The sequence below is a fragment of the Diabrotica virgifera genome, chromosome 10 (assembly GCF_917563875.1).
Source record: "Diabrotica virgifera virgifera chromosome 10, PGI_DIABVI_V3a".
Taxonomy (NCBI): domain Eukaryota; kingdom Metazoa; phylum Arthropoda; class Insecta; order Coleoptera; family Chrysomelidae; genus Diabrotica; species Diabrotica virgifera.
The window spans coordinates 135,078,816-135,105,006 of record NC_065452.1 but is presented as its reverse complement, the minus strand read 5'-3'; the positions used below and the strand labels follow the sequence as shown (position 1 = coordinate 135,105,006).

At 32.5% G+C, this 26,191-nt stretch overlaps 1 protein-coding gene across 1 annotated transcript in view; it reads right to left on the bottom strand.

The window, feature by feature from the left end:
- Positions 1-5,997: 5,997 nt before the first annotated feature.
- Positions 5,998-26,191, bottom strand: part of LOC114339289 (calcium/calmodulin-dependent protein kinase type 1) — a 216,401-nt gene continuing 196,207 nt past the window's right edge. Inside the window, exon 9 of the mRNA XM_050663381.1 lies at positions 5,998-26,025. Coding sequence (XP_050519338.1) covers positions 25,873-26,025 — 153 coding nt within the window. The 3' untranslated portion in view covers positions 5,998-25,872. The remainder of the gene's footprint in view (positions 26,026-26,191) is intronic.

The following is a 26,191-nucleotide window of genomic DNA, read 5'->3' as shown; positions in this document are numbered from 1 at the left end:
GCCCTTGGTCGCCACTCGAGAATTCGGTTTGTCCAACGGTTTTCTTCCATTCTTCCTATGTCTCCTGCCCAGTTCTATTTTAACATGGCAATCTTCTGGATAACATCTGTTACTTTTGATCGCCTTCTTATGTCTTCATTGGACTTGCGATCACTGAGCTTAATGTTGAGCATTCTCCGTTCCATAGCTCTCTTGAAGTTTGTGGACTAGGCTGTTGCTAAAAGCCCATGTTTCAGTTCCGTATGTCAGAACTGTCAACACGTACCGGGCCCCGATTCTAATTCAAATTTCGACTCAAAACAAATCGCAATCAATATGGCGACGTTGAAATGCGACTGTGCGAGCCTTGTGGATTTTAGTTAAACTAACGACATGATGTCATCAAATAGCGACTTATCGAAATTAATTGAGACTCCAAAAAAGTGGTTGATATTATAATTTCGAGTCGAAATAATTGTGACACGGACATGAATGAATGCCCGAAAGCGAGGTTAGGTTTAATTTAGGAGGTTTTTGTTTGTTTCTTTCGAGGAAAACTAAAGCAAAAGGTATTAATATGGCTGGGTTTTATGGAAATTTGCTGGTTTTGGAGGAATTAGATAGAATAGTATTAAATTAGAAATATAATGATTGAGAATGTTCACAACGTGAATTATCAACTCCGCAAAGTCCGCAGAAAATGTGCTATTTGGTTTATAAAGAAATCAGCGCTCCGAAATATTTTTTTCAATTATTGCTCTGTAACTCAAAAGATTTTAACGTTAAACCAAAAACACTCACATAAAAATTCACTGTAATTTAATTCTGCACATAGATATTTTTGTTTGATTTCCTTCGGCGGAAATTTTCCTCGGAAAATTCGGGTTTTCCAAACAAAATCTTTACTTTTCAACTAAAATTTTAGGGAAGTAATTATTTATCAATAATTAAATAACTTGGTGACATAATTCTTTTTTGTTGAGTGTCTTGAAGATATGAAAATTTGTATGTACAAAGAGGACCGGAATAAAAAGGTAATGGTTCAAAGATTGAAATCCTGTTGTTTATAACTCTGCCGCAAATGTCGGTCAAATTTGACCGGTTATACGTGGAACCACTCAATTTCGATTTTTTTTTCTTCGAAGAAGAAGCCTTTTCAACAGCGTGAACTTAATTTAATTTAATCTGATATTTTCTGAGGGGTTCCATTTGTTTATAAGCCAAAAAATTGTTTCTTTATAACATTCTTGGGACCGCTCAAATAGTCCAATTTCAATTTTGTAAGGTACGTTGAATAGGTATAGTGCTTTTTTATACGAAAATCATAGTTATTCTGGTGTATCATAATCTTTCTGGTTATTATTTCCACCGAAATTTTTTAATTAACATTTTAATTATTGCTAAACTATTGGTTAGATTGTCGCCGGCCTCCTGATATATAATCTACTAGAAAAAATCTTTACTTAATGTCACCAATTTATTTAATTATTGATAAATAATTACTTTCCTGAAATTTTAATTGAAAATTGCAGATTTTTTTGGGAAAACTCGGATTTTCCGAGTAAAATTTTTGTCGAAGAAAATCGGAAAACAAATAACTTTGTGCAGAACTAAATTGCGGTGAATTTTTATTTGAGTCTTTTTGGTTAAAGGAAAAATCTTAAGAGTTACAGAGCACTAATTGAAAAAAAAATCTTAAGATTAGATTTTAGCAATAAAATAGCTGGTAAATAATTTTTCCCAAAATTACATTTTTTCGATAATTTGCCTAGATTATCAACAAACGTTGCGGTGGTTGCATAGCCAATAAATCCAATAAACAGGAGGACCAACCCAAATTCTGAGCAGTGTCAAAATGATAACGGTTATATCCCCAGCATAGAAAAAAGTGTTGTGTGATTGGGTAGAATGCGATCTTAAGGCCGCGTCCCACCATCAAATAATTTGATCAAACTGGTTTGAGCAAACTGAAAGTGACAGTGACGTCACATCCTGAGTGTTCATTGTGGATAATAATGAAAAATTTTAATTTTAAATAAAGTACAAACAAGTTAGACAACTCAATACAAAAAATTTGATCAAACTAGACTGATAGTGAGAGCACAGATTTTTAGAATTTCAAAAAAACTGCAATTGTGACGTCACTTTGACGTACTTCCGGAGTTTGCTCAAACTGTTTGATCAAATTATTTGATGGTGAGACGCGGCCTTTACTCTTCCAAAAATTTGTCACGTATTTCAGCACCTGATTAATTAGGCAATCCAAACCACGTGATTTTTAATGACAGGACGTATGGCAGGCAATTCAGCGTTGCCAGAGTTGTTACAATTGTAGCAATTTGATACAATTAACAACCAAACTTTTGATACTAAAGTCTCCTAAAGTAAAAACCTAAAATTTTGTGACATAAGAAATTTGCTTCAAATAATATTAAACGACGTTTTTTAAAGTTTTTGTACAAAATGTGTTGGTTTAGTACTTTGTGTCACTATTCCAGTCATTCCGGTGCATTTACAAAAATTTCTCTGGCAACATTGCACACAAGCGATTTTATTGGATACTTTATTTAAATTAAAATTTCAAATTTAAGATACAATGTGGTATTACTAGCTACCTAAAATAATAAAATATATATTACCCCGATGATTTTACCTAAAATCTATTTTAGGGATGCTCAATATTATTTTTTATTAAACTTATAAAACATAAAATTTGTTAACCTAGCTTTCTTCAATCTTCCAAATTACTTAGTTAAAACTTTTTAACTACTTATTAAAGTTTATTGACGTAAGCAATATTTTTTACTATGTCACAGAAGTATTTAGCAATACTTACACGGACATAAAATACGAAAATAACACTCTACTATCATATGCCTTCAATAGGGCTTTTCATCGATTGTCATTTGTTTCGAGCTTCTGTCATGTGTCACATAATATTAATATATCTACGCCATACGTCTTTGGTTTGTATCATTGTTATATACCAATAACGTATGACGTAGATATATTAATATTATGTGACACATGACAGAAGCTCGAAACAAATGACTGTGAATGAAAAGCCCTATGTACTGCATGCCATCCGCCAGAGATATTGGAATAGTTTGACAGATCGTTGGATTCCCTAATTGGAAGGATACTACAAATCTGGCCTCCACGTAAGTGGTCTGTATCTTCGACATGATAGGTGTGAAATTTTAAACGTTCTTGTTGTTCATTGGATAGGAAGAGTGGCGTAATCTAGCCTCCATGCTAGGTACATCATAGCCTCCATAGGGTACTTCCAATATTTAATATTTTATTCAAGTGGACAATAAAGGTACAACACAAACAACTTTTGTTTCTTAATTATTAATTTATACAATAATGTGACATTTTACATAGAAATATGAGTATTTAATTTGGATTAAATATATGTTTACTTGTTGAATTTTTCCACCGTCTGCACACAACACCTGATGGGAGCCATTAGACCTAACAACAAAACGCGAAATAAAATGTGTATTTTAAACCTGTTGGATAAACAGTACCTACAATCAAAAAATCTCTACCTTACAATCAGAAAAACTTACCTTTAAAAAGGTACTCGATTACTAAATTACAAAAATATCAAAAAACACGACTGAATATCAGCTTTTTATGGTGACACAAACACATAACCGACCATATAATGACTGAACACAGATAGCGAGATCAAATACTATTGGCGAGATAGCGCAGGATTTGTCAAAAGTCATGTTCCACCAATCACGATGCCGACATCAGCGCCTCTGACAAATTGGAAGGAAAATAAATACGATTACATTTTTTTATTAGAGTGCGCGGGGCATGATCCCCAGTTGTAACTAGGTAATATCGAAATGAATATATAAATTGCGACCATCATGGCCGAGTCGAAATTAAATTGCGACATCGAAATGAATTAGAATCAGGCCCCTGATCGAAAGTTTTTGCTTTTAAAGTATTTGGTAAGTTTGATTTGAATACTGCTTGTAATCGACCAAATGTTGCCCATAGGTTAAGCTTTGACAGTTCTATTTTTTGTCCTACGTATTTATACGACTCAACCTTTTCTATATTATTGTTGTCCAGAGTTATATTCACAAGGGCAAGCAAAAGAAGTAGAGGCAGACCTCAAACAACATGGACTGATGACGTCAAGCGAATGACTGGCTATGAATGGATGCAAAAAACAGCAAACAGATATGAATGGACACACCTAAGGCTAAGGCTCTAAACGAACTTAAGGTTCCGCGGAACGGAATAGGAAAACTGAACCAACTACGCACAAGTCCTGTAGTCGGTTCAGTTCGGCTATTCCTATTCCGTTCCGCGGAACCTTAAGTTCGTTTTACGGCTACTGCTTGCGTAAATTTGTCGCCCGTGGAGCCTTAGCCTTAGGGAGGCTTACATCCAACGATGGATGGAATAGCTGTTGATGATGATGTTTAATTATGTCTTCTAATATTACTGATTTTTCCATGTGTATCAGTTTTATCTGGAATTCTTCTACATTATTTACCTTTATCTGTTTTGTCTGATGTATTCTTCCTGTAATACTGAAGAATGATGTATTTACTCGCTGATTTTTTGTTGTTTATTAGGCTCTAGGTCCAGATGTTTTACAGAGCATCACTAAAAGAGTTTAACTAAGATATGGACCCCCTCTAATGGATTAATGTCCATCGCATTACTAAGAAACGTGATGGAAGAACGTTTTTGAAGGATGTGAATCTACACTCTGGGCCAAAATTAACCGGCCACCTTAAAAATGGGTCATTTTTGATGTCTTATATCTCCTAAACCTGTTGTCCGATTTAAGTGATTTTTTAATATGTTATAGCCTTATTCCTTGACAATATCGTTATAATATTGTTGTTAAACAGGTGAATTTTCATTGTATACCGGGTGTACGAATCAAACTGTGTTTTTTCTTTAAGTTTGCATCACCATGTGGAATATTCTAGCATTTGTACGATACTGAAATTAAAACCCAACTATAGCCTCATGCCTTCTCAACATTTTGTTTTTTGATTGATTCACTTATGTTGGATAATAAAAAAGTTAGGTGCTTTAACAACCAGACATGTTTTTTATTAATACAGGGTGTTTTTAAAAAAATTTGGCAAAGTTTAAGGGATAATTGAAAAATCATGACAGTTTGCTTTATAAACTTATGTCCGCAAATGCTTCGTTTCCGAGATATGGGGTGTTTCTGCCAAACTGGCGATTTATTTATTGCCTTAAAACCGGTTGAGATATTCAAATGAAATTTGGTGAGCTTTAAGACGTAGTTATTGCACATTTTTTGGTATACAATTAAGCATTTAATATTCACCATTGGCGCGCATACGGGTAAAGATTACCCGTATGTGCGCCAATGGTGAATATTAAATTCTTAATTGTATGTCAAAAAATATGCAATAACTACGTCATAAAACCCACCAAATTGAATTTGCATATTTTAACCGGTTTTAAAGCAATAAATAAATCGTCAGTTTGTCAGAAAAATTTCAACACCCCCTATCTCGGAAACGAAGCATTTGAGGACATACGTTTATAAAGCAAACTGTCATTATTTTTTCATGCAGAATTACCCCTTAAACTGTGCCAAAATTTTTAAAAAACACCATGTATTGATAAAAACCATGTCTAGTTGTTAAAGCACCTACCTTTTTTATTATCCAACATAAGCCAATAAATCAAAAAACAAAATTTTGAGTCATTATAGTTAGGTTTTAATTTCAGTATCCTACAAATGCTAGAATAGTCCACAGGGTGATGCAAACTTTAAGAAAAAAAACACAGTTTGATTCGTACACCCGGTATACATGAAAATTTACCTGTTTAGCAACAATATTATTATAACGATATTGTCAAGGAATAAGGCTATAACATATTAAAAAAATCACTTAAATCGGACAACAGGTTTAGGAGAGATAAGACATCAAAAATGACCCATTTTTAAGGTGGCCCGGTTAATTTTGGCCAAGAGTGTATAATAAAACGAGAACACATTTTTGAACCCATTATGTATTTAACAATAAAATATTACAAAATATATATGATGAACAAAATAAACAGTAACAGTAATTAAAATCGAAATTGTTGAACACTGTGTTCCTAAATAACTTTACCTCATTTCAACAAAAACACATTTCTAAGATTACAAGAAAATTGAACAGGAGGCTTAGGAAGCACCCTTTTTCCTCTGTATATTAATCGTAAACGTATGGCTATTGATTTTCAAGAAAAAAAACATCTTGAACGTTGCAATTTCATAACTTAACCATCTACAGTACAATTCCAATGGTACTTTAACTGAGTTGAAAGTGAATCCAAGCCTTATCTTTTCAATTGCGTTAGGTTTCTTGTAGTACAAAAAGATAATGAATCCAAGTTCTCGGAACCAATTATAAAATTATAAAAATCTATTCTTTCCGAAAAACTACACCACATTTTAGAGGTCATATACAATTGCTTAAAATGTTTGTATATACATGTCATGAATATAAACTCACGGGCACAATTAACTGCCCGCCTTGTATTTCTTTCAATTTGTAGAAATTGTCAATATTGGACTCCATTTTATAAAAGATAGGGTGAAAACTACCTTCGAGGAAAAGATAAGAGTAACATTTTTGAAAATAAAAGTTATCAAGGGATAGAGATGGGAAAAACCTACCGGTTATAACCTAAAACCGGTTTTTTACTTCGCAATAACCGGTTTTTTACTTCGCAATAACCGGTTATTGCGAAGTAAAAAACCGGTTTTACCGGTTATTACTCTGAGGAAAAGAAAATAATAAAATTATTGAAAAGAAAGTCAATCTAATCACGACAATGGCCGGCACGCAATCCCGATCTTAACCCAATTGAATCCGTTTGGGACAACTCAAAAACCGGGTAAGAGCAAGAGTACTAGCCAGTACATAATTTGGAGAGCTAAGACGGCTGCGGTAGAGGAATGGCACAATATTTCCCAATCGGATATCCAGGATATCATGAATGGATTGCCGAACCGGCTCCAAGAAATCCTAAGAGCCAGAGGAGGTGGCAACACCCATCATTAACACTAGTATTTGTTTATTAGTCTATGATTTTCAAAATTATGTTTGCTTGTTTGAATTTTCATCGAAGATTTTTAAACATTGGATTTTTGCTAAACGTTCCTTGATAGGGATGGTGGTTATTGACAAAACACCGGTTTTCGGTTATACCAGTTTTTTTATTTACGGTTTAATCTAACGGTTATAACCGGTCAAAAAAACCGGTTGTTCCAAAAACCGCTTTTCGGTTTTTTGCAATACCCAATAGGTTACAACGTTACATTAAATTGCATTTAAGGTTGCGACACTCCATTCGAATCAATATCAATATTATCCATACAGATACTATCGATATCGATACCAATATAATCGATAAACGGCGTCGGCGTGTATTAGATATTGCGCAGTGGGATAGGGAAAGTGGAACTGAAAGTTCGAACTAGCCAATTGGGATCGAAAATAGAAATCAGTCATCAGAAGTTCGCAGAACATACGACATACCCTAAGTCAGAAGATTGAAAGATGGACTAAGATGATTATACATTAGAGAATGTGGAATCAAAAAAAGGGAAAGGCCACAAATGCGATGGTCAGATGCCCTGAAGAAACACGGCAGGTCAAAATGGATGCAAAATGTCCAAGAGAGGCACAGAGGAAGGAAGAGGAGGCCTATATCCAAGGATGGATATTTAGGGCTGATTAGAGAGACTAGCTAAGGTACTCGGTTTCGGTACTCGGATGTTAGCAGCTATTTTTAAAACCGGATGCCAGTTCCCAATATAAGCGGAGAAATTAGTTTGTAAAACAAATGTTAGAGGTCAAATAATATAATAAACTAACGCAATGAACATTTTGGGTCCAAATAAACCAATTAATTGAAAAATACAAAAGGTAGTGAAGTTATTTATATACCTATTCATAAGAATATAAAAGTAATATGAAGTAAATTAGGCTTATAACGTATAATATATGCATGTATACGGATTATAAAAACAAAAATGAAACATTAAAAATAGTCAAACTTATAAAACAAACAATGAATCATTGTAATTCTGAACTAGACCTATTGTCCTAATAGGCCTGGATCCCACGTACCAAAAAAACGTTTATTAATAGTAAGCTGAAAATTTATTAATAGCTTAACAGTGTCTAGTCGGACAAACTTAGATGTACGGGAACAGGGGAAATTTTAATTGTAGAACAGGTTACAGTTTTTAAAGGTCAGACTACGAAAAACGTCCCATGTATTTTGTCGGACAGAACTTCCGATTGATTTGTTACCCTTTCAATAAACTCATACAAAAATCAGACTGCTATTTACCACCAATATAATTCCTGTCATTTGACATGTTCTACGTGTCGGACTTATTAAAATACCCAACATATTTGTCGGACAAACATTTTTTCATATATTATATAAACTATTCGATAGAAAAATATATTATATTTTTCTATCGAATAAACTTAAAAACAACCTGCTAGTTTTCACAATCATAAACTTGTCAGGATGACACGTTCCACAATTAAAACCACGTTCCAAACTTAAAACTTACCCTGTTCCAGTGTTCTCATACATCAAAGTTTGTCCGACTAGACACCGTTAAGTTATTAACAAATTTTCAGATTGATATTAATCAACTTTTTTTGTACGCGGGATCCAGACCTATAATTTTTTTGTCAAATTTGTTAAATTTCGTTAAAAAATTAATTCCTTTTTACACAAGATACACAAAACTATTCAACTACATATTTAATATTTCATTATTTTTTTCAGAGGTATAACTTCTCCGGTTTTTCACCGGTTATTTCTTTAAAAAGAAAAAACCGGTTATAACCGGGACAAAAAAAACAACGGTAAAACCGGTTATAGCGAAGTAAAAAACCGGATTTAGGTTATAACCGGTAGGTTTTTCCCATCTCTATCCCTTGATAACTTTTATTTTCAAAAATGTTATTGTTTTCTTTTCCTTAAAGGTAGTTTTCACAGTATCTTTCATAAAATGGGATCTAAGATTGACAATTTCTGCAAATTCAAAGAAATACAAGGTGGGTGGTTAATTGTGGTGGTGAATATAAAATGCACATAAAAGGTATCTGCAGACCAAACACTTCTATTTAGTGAAACACATATCTGTACAAAAATGCTGTATCCAAAATCAAATTGAAATTATCACGATAGCAGATACCTTTTTATGTCTCTGGTTAACTGTTAGGTTATTCAAACTATCACTTGCAATAATATTTGCATGTGAACAGTTTTGATTTGAGTACAAAATAAAAAATACCACTTGTCATAAGGCTACAAAACGAAGATGCCATATATAGTAGAAGAATCAGAGAAAGATACTTAACACTAAAAATAAATTATAAACCACTAAGACCTCCAGATTTAAACCCAAGTGGTTTTTGTGTTGTCATTTTCGTTTCAAAATCTGTTTAAATCAGTTGTATAAATATATTTAGAGAGTGTCTTATAAATTATTGATTAAAAATTTTATTAAAACCAAATATTACAATAATGTCTTAAAACTGATTGTCAATTTACACATCCATATTTCTAATTTTCTCTAAAAAAATTAAATCAAATAATCGTTTAACTGTTACTGAATAACAAATATTTTACAAGTGAAAGCGATAACTAGAGAGAAGTCACTGAGTAAATATTGTGAAGATTACAAAAAAAGATGAAAAAAATTCATATCGATGTTCATTACATATGTATTCTCTATATAAATGAATGTAAAATAAAGGAATGTAAAAAAGGTAAATCATACAGTCGATTTCAGCGAAATAAATGCACCGAAAAGTGTACAAATTATTGTTAAAAACATTGTACACTTGTATACTACTAAACATTCACTGAAACGCTGCATTATATTATAATGCAAGAGTGGTTTGAGACCAGTGTACTCACAACATTCCAACTTCTCATGTTAAACGTTTCTACAGAGGAAGTACGCATGCGCAAAGTGTCAGCGACTGACAGATGTTTAGTGTAATGTCTTCTCCTTCCAATGCAGTACTTCTCTAATGTTTTTTGGTTCAGCGGAAAATACTAAGTGTAACAATAGCTTGAACATTTGTTATAAAATTTTACAAGCCACTTGGAAAAAGAAAAAAGAGAATTTGGATTCAGAAACGGTCCACACACATTATAGTACTCAAAATATTAATATAGGGACACTGAAGGCTGCAGAAGAACGTCTACTACAAGATGTAAACGTCAAAAGTCATTTAATTGGTAGGCAACATGATTTTGAAACGAGGATTTGAACTCTAAAAATTCGTGAAATAAAGTTAATCTACAGTTTATGACACTGTAGGTACAGAAACATTTTTGAGCGAAACCAGTTTTAAATTCTCCTAGCTGCAGTGATCAGCCGCCCAGAACAAACATCAGCAAGAAGTTAGTACGTTGTGGAGCACATAGTCTTTATATATATACAGGCTGTTTAGTGTTTGATTAGATATACCAAAATGAAGAAAGCGTTAAAATCGGCAACATTGCTTATGAAAATGAGTTGCATTGCCACTGTAGAATGAAGAATGACTGAATGAATCGCCGCGAATCTGGTGCATTAGGCGGGAAAGCAGTGTTGCCATTTATAGTCCGTATATCTAATTGAAAACTCAACAGTCTGTGTATATGTGTGTATGTATGTGTGTGTGTGTTGCTGCCTAATTCGGTAAATTTAGTTTTGACCGATAAAATATGATTATCATCTTGCCTTAAAAGTATATGAAACTTTGCAATAAAAAATCTGCAACATTAAAAAATGAAAAGGGCAAAATTAGGTAATTTCTATTTTGGCACAGATCTGATGTGTATTGTTACTTTTTTAGATTAAAAATTATTCGTTAGGTATATAGCTCGTACTAAGGTTGTCTGAATCTAAAATTAAATATGGACGAAAGTTTTAGCTGAAATTAATGTACACATTATAGATTTTATTACAAGGGGGCGTGTGTAGGTAAATAATAATTGCAAATCGGTAGATTTATTGGAAATTTTTGGCAGTAAAAATTTATTGTTGATGTTGTGATCGGTTAAAAAACAGATTTTTGTTCAATTAGTACGAGGATAGATTGATATAAAACTAGCCTTTGATAGATGGCGTTACTTGATACCGAATTGCTCCCGGTTTTGACATTTGCCATTCATGAAATGTCTATCAAAATTTTAAGCCAAAAAGCTATTAGTTTGGTTTTTACAGCCGTCAGAAGCAAACAACTTTTGTGTTTTCGGAAAAATGGAAAAAATCGAGTATCGTTCGGTGATCAAGTTCCTCCACAAAAAGGGGAAACCGAATGTGCAAATCAAGGCTGTACCTTCGTTAGCAACAGTAAAATTTTGGAAAGCTGAATTTGTGCGTGGTCGTACGTGTTTTTGATGATGACCGTCCCGGGAGGCCAAATGAAGTCACCACGTCGGAAATGATCAACAAAGTCCATGATATGATTATAGCAGATCCGCAGATCGTCAAATCAAGCTCCGCGTGTTAGTAGAGGTCCTAAACATTTTCTACGAACGCGTACACAACGTCATTCATCATCATTTGGACATGAAATGCTATCCCGCGCTGACAATCGACCAAATGCGAAAACGTGTTACCACTTCGGAGACGCTTTTGACGATGATACGGCTCGTCGATTTATCACCGTTGATGAAACCTGGGTGCTTTATTACACACCGGAAACCAAAGAACAGTCTAAACAGTGGCGTAAACGCGACGAAGGCCCGCCGAAGAAGGTAAAAAGTGCACATTCGGCCGACAAAAGGGATCGCCGACTGTTTTCTGGGATGCGAAGGGCATCATCCACATCGACTACTTGTAAAAAGGAAAAACAATCAATGGCGAGTACTATGCAGCATTATTGGATCGATTCGATGCCGAATCGCGTTGAAAACACCCCGGTTTGGCACGCAAAAAAGTGCTCTTTCACCAAGACAACGCACCGGCTCGCTGGGCGGCCTTCGCCATGGTAAAATTACACGAATTGGGCTATGAATCGGTTGAACACCCACCGTATTCCTCAGATCTTGCCGACAACGACTTTCTCCTGTTTCCAAACCTAAAAAAATGGCTCTGAGGACGCCGTTTCGCAACAAATGATGAAGTCATCGCGCGTCGCTGACACTTCGGAAACTTCTTTGAAGAGCTCGAGCAAAAGTACTATTCGGATGGGATAAAAAAATTGGAACGTCGTCTTACTAAGTGTATCGAGCTAAAAGGGTACTATGTTGAGAAATAAATTGATTTAATCCTAAAAAAAAGAATGTGTGTGTACTTTGTACGCACGTAAAAAGTTATACTTCTATTCAGTGGCGGCTCGTATCACTTTAAATAGGTAGTGCCAGAATTCGGGCAGCTGCCTAAATTTTTAGTGACGGGTTCACGATATTGTCAAAAAAGGTATAAAATAGAAATTTAAAAAAATAGGTACGGATACTTTTACATTATGTAGGTATATACCATTTCTAGGAAATAAGCCACAATTTTACCTAAAAATGATTTTATTAACGTTTCGACGCCCAAGTCGGGTGTCGTTGTCAAAATACAAAATAATATTAAATAAACAAAAATGTTGTTGCTTAGTAAAAAATTCTTCTAATAATTTATTTAATCTGACTCATTTATATCGGCAATTCAGACACGTATTATACATTTTAAAGTAGACGACTTTAAAAATGATATTGCCAATATTGATGAGTTGCGTTCCTGGGACGACTTTACTAAAAGATAGTTCATTCGATTACATGAAATCAATCCCAACTCAAGAATAGCCGCCACAAAAAATCATAGCATGTGATCTGTCTTTAAAAAGACAACCAAATGCAACGGTGGTACCGAAATTCTCGCGTTAGAGATTCCATAGTAAATCACGAGGGAAAACCAGGAAAAACCTCGTGATACTATCCCGACATCGCAAGTATTTGGGTTTACATTTAGTTTACTCTCAAAACTAATACCAAATTCTGACTTGATATTTTAAATTTAAATTTTAAATAATACTAAAATACTAAATATGTACTAACTCGATATGTTACTGATTTACTAATTGTGGTATTTTCTTTCTATTGACTTCCTCCTTTAGTATGGGTAACCACATCCTACTGCATTCTACCGAGGAATTTGCGACACAATTGGTTTCATTTAGCATAATTAGAGCCGCTTCTTTGATTTTTCTCTTTTTACTATCTGCTTCTTTTAGGACTATACTTGAATCTCTCCACTGAACTCTATGTTCATTATCCCATGCGTGTTGACATATTTGAGATCTATCAAATTCTCTATTTTTTATATAAGAATATAAAAGTTATATAATTATAACAGTCTTATATAAAAAATAGAGAATTTGATAGATCTCAAATATGTCAACACGCATGGGATAATGAACATACGAGTTCAGTGGAGAGATTCAAGTATAGTCCTAAAAGAAGCAGATAGTAAAAAGAGAAAAATCAAAGAAGCGGCTCTAATTATGCTAAATGAAACCAATTGTGTCGCAAATTCCTCGGTAGAATGCAGTAGGATGTGGTTACCCATACTAAAGGAGGAAGTCAATAGAAAGAAAATACCACAATTAGTAAATCAGTAACATATCGAGTTAGTACATATTTAGTATTTTAGTATTATTTAAAATTTAAAATATCAAGTCAGAATTTGGTATTAGTTTTGAGAGTAACTAAATGTAAACCCAAATACTTGCGATGTCGGGATAGTATCACGAGGTTTTTCCTGGTTTTCCCTCGTGATTTACTATGGAATCTCTAACGCGAGAATTTCAGTACCACCGTTGCATTTGGTTGTCTTTTTAAAGACAGATCACATGCTATGATTTTTTGTGGCGGCTATTCTTGAGTTGGGATTGATTTCATGTAATCGAATGAACTATCTTTTAGTAAAGTCGTCCCAGGAACGCAACTCATCAATATTGGCAATATCATTTTTAAAGTCGTCTACTTTAAAATGTATAATACGTGTCTGAATTGCCGATATAAATGAGTCAGATTAAATAAATTATTAGAAGAATTTTTTACTAAGCAACATTTTTGTTTATTTAATATTATTTTGTATTTTGACAACGACACCCGACTTGGGCGTCGAAACGTTAATAAAATCATTTTTAGGTAAAATTGTGGCTTATTTCCCATTTGAATATACTTGATTATAAAAATGCCACAAGAAAATAGCTTCAGAACACCATTTCTAGGGTATCAAGAAATTTAAACATTTAAAACGCATTCAGTGATTGATTTGACATCATGTCCGTCCAACAAGTAAAATCCAAAATCTCTCAACTTATCGCCCTTTACACAAATATCGGGAAACTATAACCAACTGAAATTCACCAGCGACGAGACGTCTGTCATTTCATCTACGATGCACTGAAGGAGTTCATTTTGTGTTGTTTTGAGGTACATGCTTTTAAAGATTTGGAACTTTGAATATGAACCTAAGTCGTTGTCTAATTCGGCTAACATTGAACAGTTCCATAAAGATAATTCTATTTTCTGAATTTTCCTTTTCGTCGTTATTTCTCAAAACTAACTCCACAAAACCATATAGATATAATTTTTAATTTGATTCAAAACATATCGATTCTTTATCCACTTCTTCATTGTGTTTAATTAGACTATCACGATAAGCTGAAGATCGGGTTTTATTAAAAATTAAAAAATTTTAAATTACTTAAAAATATAATAGTTTATAATAAAAAGTTTAATCATTAAAAATGTAATAATTATAAATACAAAAACGAGCGCGTAAAGAAACTCGAAAATATAATGTACTACCCTGTAGTACAAGAATCTTTTTGCATCTACGATCGACTATTCACTATGATAACGCTATGATCATAGTAAAAAATATTAGATCTTCCTTGTCGAGCCAGGCACGAATAGTCTCATTTAAACGTGTATTAAAAGTGCAATATAGCTCTATCTCTGTCACTTACATAGAATGCCCGTAAAATCTTTCTCTTTTCAGCTGACCATCTAAGCTTTTGGCACTGGCACGATGCGATCATCCCGTCCGCTGTGAGTGGCGTGGGTTGTACTACACTGCACAGTTGCCAGATTTTATATAATTTGTAAAGAGAAAAGAAATACGCACAAAAAATGAACGGGCATTAAAACGGTTTAAAGATAAAAAAATATGTTTCTGCATCAAAAAAAGGTAGTGCCATGGCTCCATGGCACTACCTCACCGGCCGCCACTGCTTCTATTATATTAATTTTAACGAAATAAATAATATAATTAACAGGTTAGTTGTATTTTATTTAAATATTATTTAAATATAACTTTCTTACCTACCACTTTCAAAATTTTTTTTATTAAAACCAAAAATTAAAAACAAAAAAATGAATCATCCGGGATTGGAACCCGGGACCTCTCGATCTCTGGTCCAATGCTCTACTAACCAAGCTATCGAGCCCCTTGTAAGTGACGTCTCGGATATAATTACACAACACGGTGACAAATAGATCAAGTGAAGTATAAAAATGTTTTACCTAGATATTTTATTATCTTACTACCGAGGAATACAAATCCAAAGACACAAAAATTATAAAAAAAAATACATTTACTAAAAACACTAATATATTCTTTTAATGACTTATTTACGCTGATATATACATACCTATCTTGAAAGATTAGCAACAAACTACATACTGTCTGTGTGCGCATGCGCCAGGGAAATATAAAATTTCACTCTCGATCGTAAAGTATAACTTCAAAAACTTGTTTTTTCTATCAAAGACTAGTTTTATATCAATCCACCCGGGTACATATGTAAGTTAGGTTAGGGTTGGACATTCTATTAGCTGATATCGGTAACGACTCTAAAAACGTATGGCAGAAATAGTAGAAAGAAATATAAAGTACTGAGAGAAAGTCAGATAGGAACTACTGTTTTATTTGTTTTTAAAACCAACTCATAGTTTGAGCGAGTGGTTAACGAAACAGATGACACTTTTATGTACATATGGACGGAATTTTCAATCGATAGACAAATAATTGACGCAACCCCTGATACGTTAATACGAAAAATTAAAGTATATTCCATTGAAGTTTGTAAAATTTTAGATTTGGACAACTGTGTGTTCTGTCAAAAATCAGTGTATTAAAAATTTATTTAATCTTCATATTTTTTAATCTAAATTTTTAGGTGTACCAAAAATGCAAAATACAAAACCATTTGGTAGTGCACAAACATTACCTTTTATAAAAATAGATAAATTTATAAAAATAGTTCTCAAGCAACTAAAAAAACTTCTGTTAAAATGTTTCTAAAACTCTAGTATTAACAGGAATATTAATTATTGGAGAAAAGATCAAATTCCAATACCATTTTGCTTCTTCATCTACGTATCTACTGGTAGGATATAAGTTTAATATATATAGGGCTACAAAATTACTGAAAGAAGTTTTAACTGTTTTAAAACTAATGTATGGAATGTATGAAAACAAAAACTATCACAAACTGTTTCAGATAATCTTGAGTTGTACCAGTAAATACAGATCTACCTTTCTCATTTATCACAGCCGAAACATCTGAAATCTGATCACTCTCTCTTTGCTAAAACAACACTGAATGCAACAATCGGTTATCCTCTATAACGCTCTATAATCCGGTAACGCAGGATACCAGCAAATCTCATATAAAACCTTAAAGCAAAGTAACATCTTACATATCAAATATTACTGAATAAATATAACCACATGAACTGGTCATTTTGTATCACAAATGGAAATTTTTACTAATTTTGCTTTCTAATATGTAATTGTTGTTTTGCTTGAAGCACGATAATCTGAATTTGTACTCAAAATAGTTTTAAACAGTCTGAAATTACATAGAAACTGATTTTAATTAACTTCTGAACAATATTTTGAGGTTATGATACGTTAGGTTCCTATGGCTGAGTGTTATATCAAAAGTACATATTCAGATAACCACAATGCGACTAAAAGTACATCCTACAGAATAAAGCAGAACGAAAAATCTGTAAACAATGCACAAAAAAGACAATACCTTGCGCAAACTTCAAAGATTGAAAGTTTATTTTATACATATCACATTTTGTCAACTTTTAATTCATTATATATCAAGTTCAAAGCATTAAGGCGATTTTCGTTATTCTCTTAGATCGTGAAATAGTTCTGGATGGCACAAAATTTGGCAAAAGCAAACAAATATAAATAATACAACACACCGGACGGATAATATCAAAATGGCAAATTTTAGACTACTGAATAATCTCAAATTGAAATACTGTTTAAAATCATTTTCATTAGAATTGGAATCAGTACCTTCTATTTCACAAAAAAAAAAAAGAAACAAGATCATCACATATAGGCAAAATGTAAGTTGAATATTGTCAAGCCCACGCTACGCCCCTTCTAGGCGTTCTGAAAAAGTTTACGGATGTCCTGACGTCACAAGAGTTCCAGAAACTATATACAGGGTGAGGCAGATAAAGGGCCTATTAGAAATATCTCGAGAACTAAAGGTAAGAAAATCATGAAAATTGTTATAAAGGGGTTTTGGGGTGTGAACTACTTAATGAAAATATTTTGGTCTCTTTGCTACTTCCGGTTATACCGGAAGTTGACTGTAACTTCGTTTTTTAAATGGGACACCTTGTATATTTTTACATTTTTGGATTTTCCTTGATTTCTCCTTTCTTTAAATATAAAGTTTTGTAATATTACATAGGGTAGGTTAAAAGATAATTACGTTTTCTTATTAATTTCGCAGCAAAATTCACACCCTGCAGGCTTGTAGTAGTTTGACATAATAAACTCTATTTATGTTCAAATGATTTTTAATATAGTCTACTATTGTTAGGAATTATTGGTATAGTTAAATTTTTCGTTTTAGTATACAAGGTTGGTCGAAACTCGGAATGAGTATTTTCTGAGTTTTCTTAAATGGAACACCCTGTATTTTAGTATTGTAGTGAAATGTTGTTTTATAGTACATTTTAATTACTTAAGCACTCCCTATACCTAACTGCTTTAATTTGTGAGTTATTGGTGATTCAAGCAAAACATTAATTGCAACACAAAATATGTGAAATTGTATTAGGTTGGCCGTGAAAATATTCAATCACAAATAATTTTTTGAAAATAAATACATATTAATCTAGACTGGTACTTAAAATTGCCAATAATGGTTGAACTGTCAAAATACCATCGAAGTTAAGATTATTTATGCGGTTAACAATTAAGCACAAATTAAAGCAGTTAGGTATAGGGAATGCTTAAGAAATAAAAAAGTACCATGAAATATCATTCCATTACGATACTAAAATATAGGGTGTTCCATTTAAGAAAACTCAGAAAATACTCATTCCGAGTTTAGACCCACCCTGTATACTAAAATTAAAAATTTAGCTATACTAATAATTGTTAGCAATAGCAGACTATATTAAAAATCATTTGAACATAAATAGAGTTCATTATGTCAAACTACTACAATCCTACAGGGTGTGAATATTGCTACGAAATTAATAAGAAAACGTAATTATCATTTAACGTACCCTGTATAAGGTTACAAAACATTATATTTTAAGAAAGACGAGATCGAGGAGAATTCAAAAATGTCAAAATATACAGGGTGTCCCATTTAAAAAATCGAAGTTATAAGCAACTTCCGGTATAACCGGAAGTACCAAGTAGATGAAAATATTTTCATTAAATAGACCAGTCTTCAAAACCACCTTATTCCAATTTTCATAATTCAGTTACCTTTAGTTCTCGAGATATTTCTAATAGGCCCTTTATCTGCCTCACCCTATATAGTTCTGTTCTTTCTTCGCAACGTTTCTGGAACTCTCGTGACGTCAGGATATCCGTAAAATGTCTCCGAACGCCGAGAAGGGGCGTAGCAAGAGCCATCATTACATTATTACCAAAGAAATGGTCTCACCGCTAGATTAGAGACCGTATTTTATAAACAAACTTAGTAACTTTTTAAGTAGCAATCAGAAACGCATATTACACATTTTTTTGAGCTTAATGTTTGCCAAACTAAAAAGTTGAGATTCATAACAACATAAAAAATCAGATCTATGTATCACAGTAAAGCGTATAATGAATTGAACATAAAAAGAAACAAAAATCTTGTTCAGTTACATATTTTGTCCACATATAAAAATAAAATCTAAAATGGAGTACTTTGAACACGATATATACATAAAATAGAAGATTACAGATACATACTCGCTATTTTCTTGAAGCAAGTGAAGTAAAGTGCCACTTTTTAGTTAGTTTAATACATCTACATGTCAACATTTAATATTGCTTAGATATAATATACAAAATAAAACAAATTCAGACATTTTAACTAAAATTAAAAGAGATTCTTTAATTTCTTCGTTTACTGTTGTGTTAAACAATGATGGTTTGTGCATTAAACCTAAAAAAATTATCAAATACGATTTCCACCGTTAAATTGTTCCTTCTGGAGAACAACTGAGGAGTGATAGTTTGTCGCAACAACTGTCATGTATTTGATTACTTTTTAAGTAAATAATATTTAATAATAAAACTAATTAAGTAACCTCAAGCATTTTAAAAACGAATTTTTATAATAGCTAATTAGAAAATAAGTATTACAAATTACAACGATTTATGAAATCGCTCAAGCAAATTCATATATTGTGCTTTTCATATTTTGACTTATAACGACAGATTCTTATTCACAAATCTAACTAGGTTCCCCCGTATTAAATTCATAGCAAAGTATCAGTTACTCACAACAGATGGCGTTGCTTTACCTGAAGAATTAAAATGTACGCACAAAACTATCCACTGATCCAAAATTATTGTCATCATAGTGGTCTCTGAAGGTATAGATAGCTATACAGCGCATGTGTATCATTATTTCAGATATACTTGTCAGTTTACGTCAACTTTGACTTTTCAAGTTTTAGTAAACAAAATTATTATTAAAAATGGTTTTCACGGATGAACAAAACCGATCTATGTTCGAAACGTATTTTAGAAATGGCCAAAGAATTAAGAGAATGCGTTGACTCCAGCCGAGATGCTTTTGAACATTTTGTTGAAGAATTTCTCAATGTTGCGGTTCATTATGACGTCTTTTGCAGAAATATTCGTCGCTTTGTAGATATTTATAGAGAAACGGTAAGCTTAACTCACAAGCCAGGGGCAGGCATAAAGTGCAAACTGAAGAAAACGTCGAACTGGTCAGAATAGTTATTGTAGATCAACCACCTACATCAATTCGGCAGTTACATCAATAGGTAGATCTTTCATATGGAATTTGACAGCGTATTCTTAAGCAAGATTTACATTTTTATCCGTATCGTTTACAAGCCTTCCTTGAAATCGCCCTAAACGACTATCCCTAAAGGGATTCTGAACAATCTCGATAATAATGATAATGTATTAGGCAAAACCTTTTTTACTGAAGAATGTTGTTTCATCTTTCTGGCTACACAAATTCTCAAAATATGAGGATGTGTAGTGCAAACACCTATATATCCACAGAAACTTGTTTGAGTTTGGGCTGCTATATAAGCAAGCGACCTATTGTAGGATCCATATTTTTCGAACGGATTCTAAATGCTGAAAGATACCGTCAAGAAATTTTAACTCCATCAATTGATGGATGATGAATTAAGAGAAGGATATTTTCAGCAAGAAGGGGCTCGAATTCATACAACGCTACAAACTATTAATTTTATTATGGACTTTTTCGACAATAGGGTAGGTATTAAGTTTAAATACTCCCTATGATGTCTTTCTGTGGCAACATTTAAAAAAATCGATTTTTAAAACTCCTGTAGCGGATTTGGAAGATCTTAGACAAGGAATAGAGAATCATATTGAAGAATTAAATATTACTCCGTCCGTGAGTCCTGAACAATGTGATAGTCTCAATTAGAAGAAGAGTTACGTTATGTACAAATGTTGGTGGACATATACAGCATCTTCTTTGATCTTATTTATTATTGTTACTTAAAATTTTGTTAATTTTTTTGATTTTTGATTAAAGTTCTGTGTTAAAGGTTTTGGCTGATTTTTTTATGTTTTGCAATGTTAACAAAATTAATTTATAAACCAATGATACAAATTCAGATTAAAACAAGACATACGTCATTTTTTGCTCGGATAGCTTTGATGAAAATAATTGTGGATCGCTCGTTATTTTTGAAAAAGAAAAAATACCTTGGGAAATTATTAAAATATAGGTACATACAAAATTACTTCGTTTCGAGAATATTTTGCAAAAAATGTTTTGTCTGCAAAAAATATTTTACAGAAACAGTGAATTATTTGGTAAGCTTGACCATCTACTTCTGATGTACTTTTAACAAAATAATATTTTCTGAAATAGGAGTAAAGAAAAAGGCATTATAAGAGCACTATAAATAGTTGCTGACGTGTCAAAATATGATCAGCACCGTAATAACAGGCCCATCTACATATATTACATACTGTACGTTTTGCATAAAAAAGAAACATCACATGATTAGTTTGTTTGGAAGTCTTTCCTTTAAAGTCTCTTACAAACTGAATAGAAACGTTTTAAAATCATGCTCTTAAACAACTATCAAATATTCAAGAAATAAAACTGATATATTGTATAGAAGGAAGTCTTAGCTTATTAGTATTATCTTTAATTCGAATCATACTAAATTTTAACGGAGGTATTCTAAGAGGATGAAGACTGTTACTGCTTGGAAATAAGAAGATTTAGAAATGCTTTTAAATTTATTCCAAAGATAAAACTTCTGTTTTTTTCTGCTTATGTACAACAGACATGAGAGAATGGACAATTTATTCAAAAATAAGGCCTTAAACGAACTTAAGGTTACAATGACTCATGTCGTGTAGAGTAATCTATAAAAATATACATTTCCATATACAGTATGTCCCTGTAAGTTGGAACCATATGGAACACTTCTTTATTATTAATTTTACGAAAAAAAAAAGTTATTCTTCATAAAAAGCTCTGCATGGTCTAAAACCTAAGCCTTCAACCATCAAATATTAAATTTTATGAATATTATACGAGGTACGTCGAAAAATATTAATTTCGCTCAATAGTAAGCAAGCTTTATTTTTCAGAATATTGAAAATTGTTATTATGAAAAGTTGTTTGGAATTAAAAACTATATTCTAATATGTAATTACATCCTTCTAATTAAAAAAAAAAATTGAAAATTTTTCTTAAATAATTGTGGATAACATTATTGTCAGTTATTTCAATTATGATAACTCTTGTATTATTAATTTAACGGAAAAAGGTTTGTTTCATAAAAAATTCTGCATGGACTAAAACCTAAAATACAACTATCTTATATCAAATTCTATACGAGGTATGTAAAAAAAGATGAATTTCCATCAAGAGTAAATTACCTTTATAGTTCAGAATATTTCAATTGGAAGGATGTAATTACAGTAAAACCTCCGTTAACCGAAACATCGTTTAACCGAAATGGCTGACAGTTTCAATAATTTTGTCAATAAAATGTAAATTTCAAATTAAGGATAAAATGTAGCAATAAAATTAAGGAAAATCAACATGTTTAGAGTGTTTTTTTAAGAAATCTTCTATTTTCTTTTGTATTTTCCTTTGACAACGATGTTTTGCAGCTATATATCTCCAATACCATGTAATTTGATACAAGAAGAATACAAAAAACAATGTTATTTTTAACCGAAATTCTTGTTATCCTAAACGGTCTCCCCCCAATTATTTCGGTTAACAGAGGTTTTACTGTACATATTGGAACATAGATTTTAATTCTAAACAACTTTTTATAACCACAATTTTCGATATTGTGAAAAACAAATGTTTTTTTATTTGCTCTTGTTCGAAATTTATATTTTTTGACATACCTCGTATAAAATTGATAAATTTTTATAAGATGGTTGTATTTTAGGTTTTAGGCCATGCAGAACATTTTACAAAGAATAACTTTCTTTTCGTAAAATTAATAATAGAGTTATCATAATTGAAATAACTGAAAATAATGTTGATTATCCATTTGATTTTTTTCTTTGATTAGAAGGATGTAATTGCATATTAGAATATAATTCTTAATTCCAAAAAACTTTTCGTAATAACAATTTTCAATATTGTGAAAAATAAAACTACTTTACTCTTGAGCGAAATTCATATTTTTCGACATACCTCGTATAATATTCATAAAATTTGATATTTGAATCTTAGGTTTTAGACCATGCAGAGCTTTTTATGAAGAACAACTTTTTTTCGTAAAATTAATAATAAAAAAGTTTTCCATATGGTTCCAACTTACAGGGACATACTGTATACCCGGTAACCATATATACCCCTCCGATGATCTCTAATAAGGATAAAACGTACGTAAGGGGTTTATGGTCCTCTCTGAACGAACTGAAATATAAGATGTCTCTCACTTTCATTTCATTGTACATTTCCCTTTACACATTTTTGGTTAACATTCAAAATTAAGTAAGTGCCAAATACTTCGCAGATCCTTCTTTGGAATGTATATTTGGTTACACTACACTGGCAGATTTTCTCTGCCTAATTCTAAGTATAAAAGCTCTCGTATATTTACACTTACAAAAATAATATTTGTGAAGCAAAAATAAGCTCTGATGATATATGATATTATTAAGTATCGATATTCTAGATAAAATATGTTCTTCTATTTTAAAGATACCTTAGAAAACGAAATTGATGAGCACTATTATGCAGACAATAGCCACAGTGGATGTCTCAATAAAAGAAATCACAGTAAGTGTTTTTATGAATATTATTCAGAAAACACACCATAAACAAAAATAATTGCAGAGAAAGTTCAAAATTACCACTTCTAAAAATCTGTTTTTCATCATACAACACGTTTAGTTTTCGATTGGATATACGCGACTGAAGGAAGCACTAAAATCGGCAACATTGCTTATGGGAGTGAGTTGCATTGCCACTGTAGAATGACGAATGAATCGGCGCTAGTCAAGTGCATTAGGTGGGCAGCGGGGAAACAGTGTTGCCATTTCCAGGCCGTATATCTAATTTAAAACCAAACAGTATGTATGAAACAAACACTTAGGTTATGGAATCACTAAATAATCAAAAACTATAAAAAAACTAGAAGAAAGAAGTAGGTAGAGTGACAATACAGACGTGCATCTTTGTCATTTGAAGAAGACATGAGGATGCTGCAAAGAGCCTACACAAAGATTCCAAATAAAGCAAGTACCAAACCGGTGCACACTGCACACACAAAAAGTGGTCACCAGTATATACAATTAATCAAATCCCTTTTTCAAATGATTCCAAATAAATACCTAGGAATCTTGCGAAAATATGGAACAAAAGAATGGCGTTTCAAAAAGCTGGTATTGGATCAATTCCACACTCAAAGACATGAGCAGGGGAATTATTTACAAGAGCACATACAAGCTGAAACTCTACAAATTCAAAATGTGTTGAAAAAAGTGACTTGTCAGACAGATATTGTCTGGGAATTTAGTTTCTTAAAAAAATCAATATTACTATATCAGCTTCTAAAAGAAATGACCAGAACTATGTACATACAGTGATATATAAGCCTCTCTGATTTGAATCGTTGTGAATATATTTGAATTATAGAACAACCGTATTTACTTTTCTATTTAAATTAGAAGCCAATATAGATAAAATAGGTAAAGCTACAGATAAATCTTTTTATAGTTTTTTTTAATTCTAAACGGTAAAGACACCTAGTGCCAAAATAATAATATCAGTTATAATGATGACGTGTTTGCTAATGTGAGTTCATTTTCAATGTGTAAAAGAAAAAGAGAAATACTTACTCACACTTGGTTTTATTTTATTATAGTGGAACGAAAAAGCGGACCAGATAAGGGACAAAAGAAACATTCATTGACCCAGTACCTTTCGTTGGCATAGCAGGAAGCACAGCCAGAAAACCGAGTGGAACCGTTAAATCGTAACCTGGTACCACTGGTACGAAAAAACGGGTCTCAAACATTCGAAGACTTTTATACACGAACCTCCGAAAAAGAAGGTGCCAAATTCCTGCTCATACATAGAAGGACAGTGGATTAAGGAAATATGTAGAGAATAGTACCCGTAGCACATTTTTATGTGAGTATTGTGTATATTCACTTCATTTTTATAACAAGAAAATAACACAAAAGACCAACAGGGACAGTAATACTCACTAAAAAAATTAAAGAAAGAAGAAAAAAAAGAAAGATTGGTTTCAACCAATCAACAGGAATGGGAAACTTACAGAATCTAACCACAGAAGATTTGAACTAGCTACATTTGAACGAAAAAATCCAAGACTATTGGAAAAATAAAGCAAGGAACAGAGCAGAATGGTGGAAAATCACAGAGCAATCTAAGACCCACAAAGAGTTTATTGAGCTGAACTTTTTATCAGGGAACTGAAGATGGGCGGAAATTGAAGAGTCCGAAACTGGTCGACAGGTTATAATAAAACCAATTGTACTTTTCTTTTACCTATTGAATCTCAGTTATATTTCACATAAAGCACTGAACACAACTGATATTGTAATAACAGCAGATTTGAATACTCTACTGCTCCTTACAAATTCTGCATTATCTTATCGCCTATTTCAAAAATAGGCAACAAGATGTGCTGTTAAATGAAAATATTTAATATACTTGGAGACCTCTACACCTAAAAGTTCATTCAGCCACTTATTTTAATGTGAGAGGTTGCAAGGGCTCAGTAAATCTATGTATATTTTCCCCTAGGCTTTAAGAACATGACTTTAATTTTTTGAAAGCGCAGTATTAAGACGCAAGTGAACTAGTTTTTCTTAATTGTTAGCTGGATTTACTTGTCCTGGGCACCATTTAGACTTCCGCAAGGAGTTCCACCGGACTGAGATGACATGCTGCGTTGGGGGGTTGGACTTTTCCCTCCGCTACCACTACTCAAAGCCATCTTTTGCATTTGTCTTATCACCGTTGTTGCATGATAAGCTTGCTAGAATAGTATAAGATACAATTAAGTAAAAGCAAAACGAGATTTTCCAAGAAGTAATCAGGGACATCAGTAGAATTGTTGATATTCACAAATATGACTGAGAATGCTTCATAAAACCTTCTTCTCTTTACAGAACTGCTTCTAGGAACCTTTTTGGTACATAATG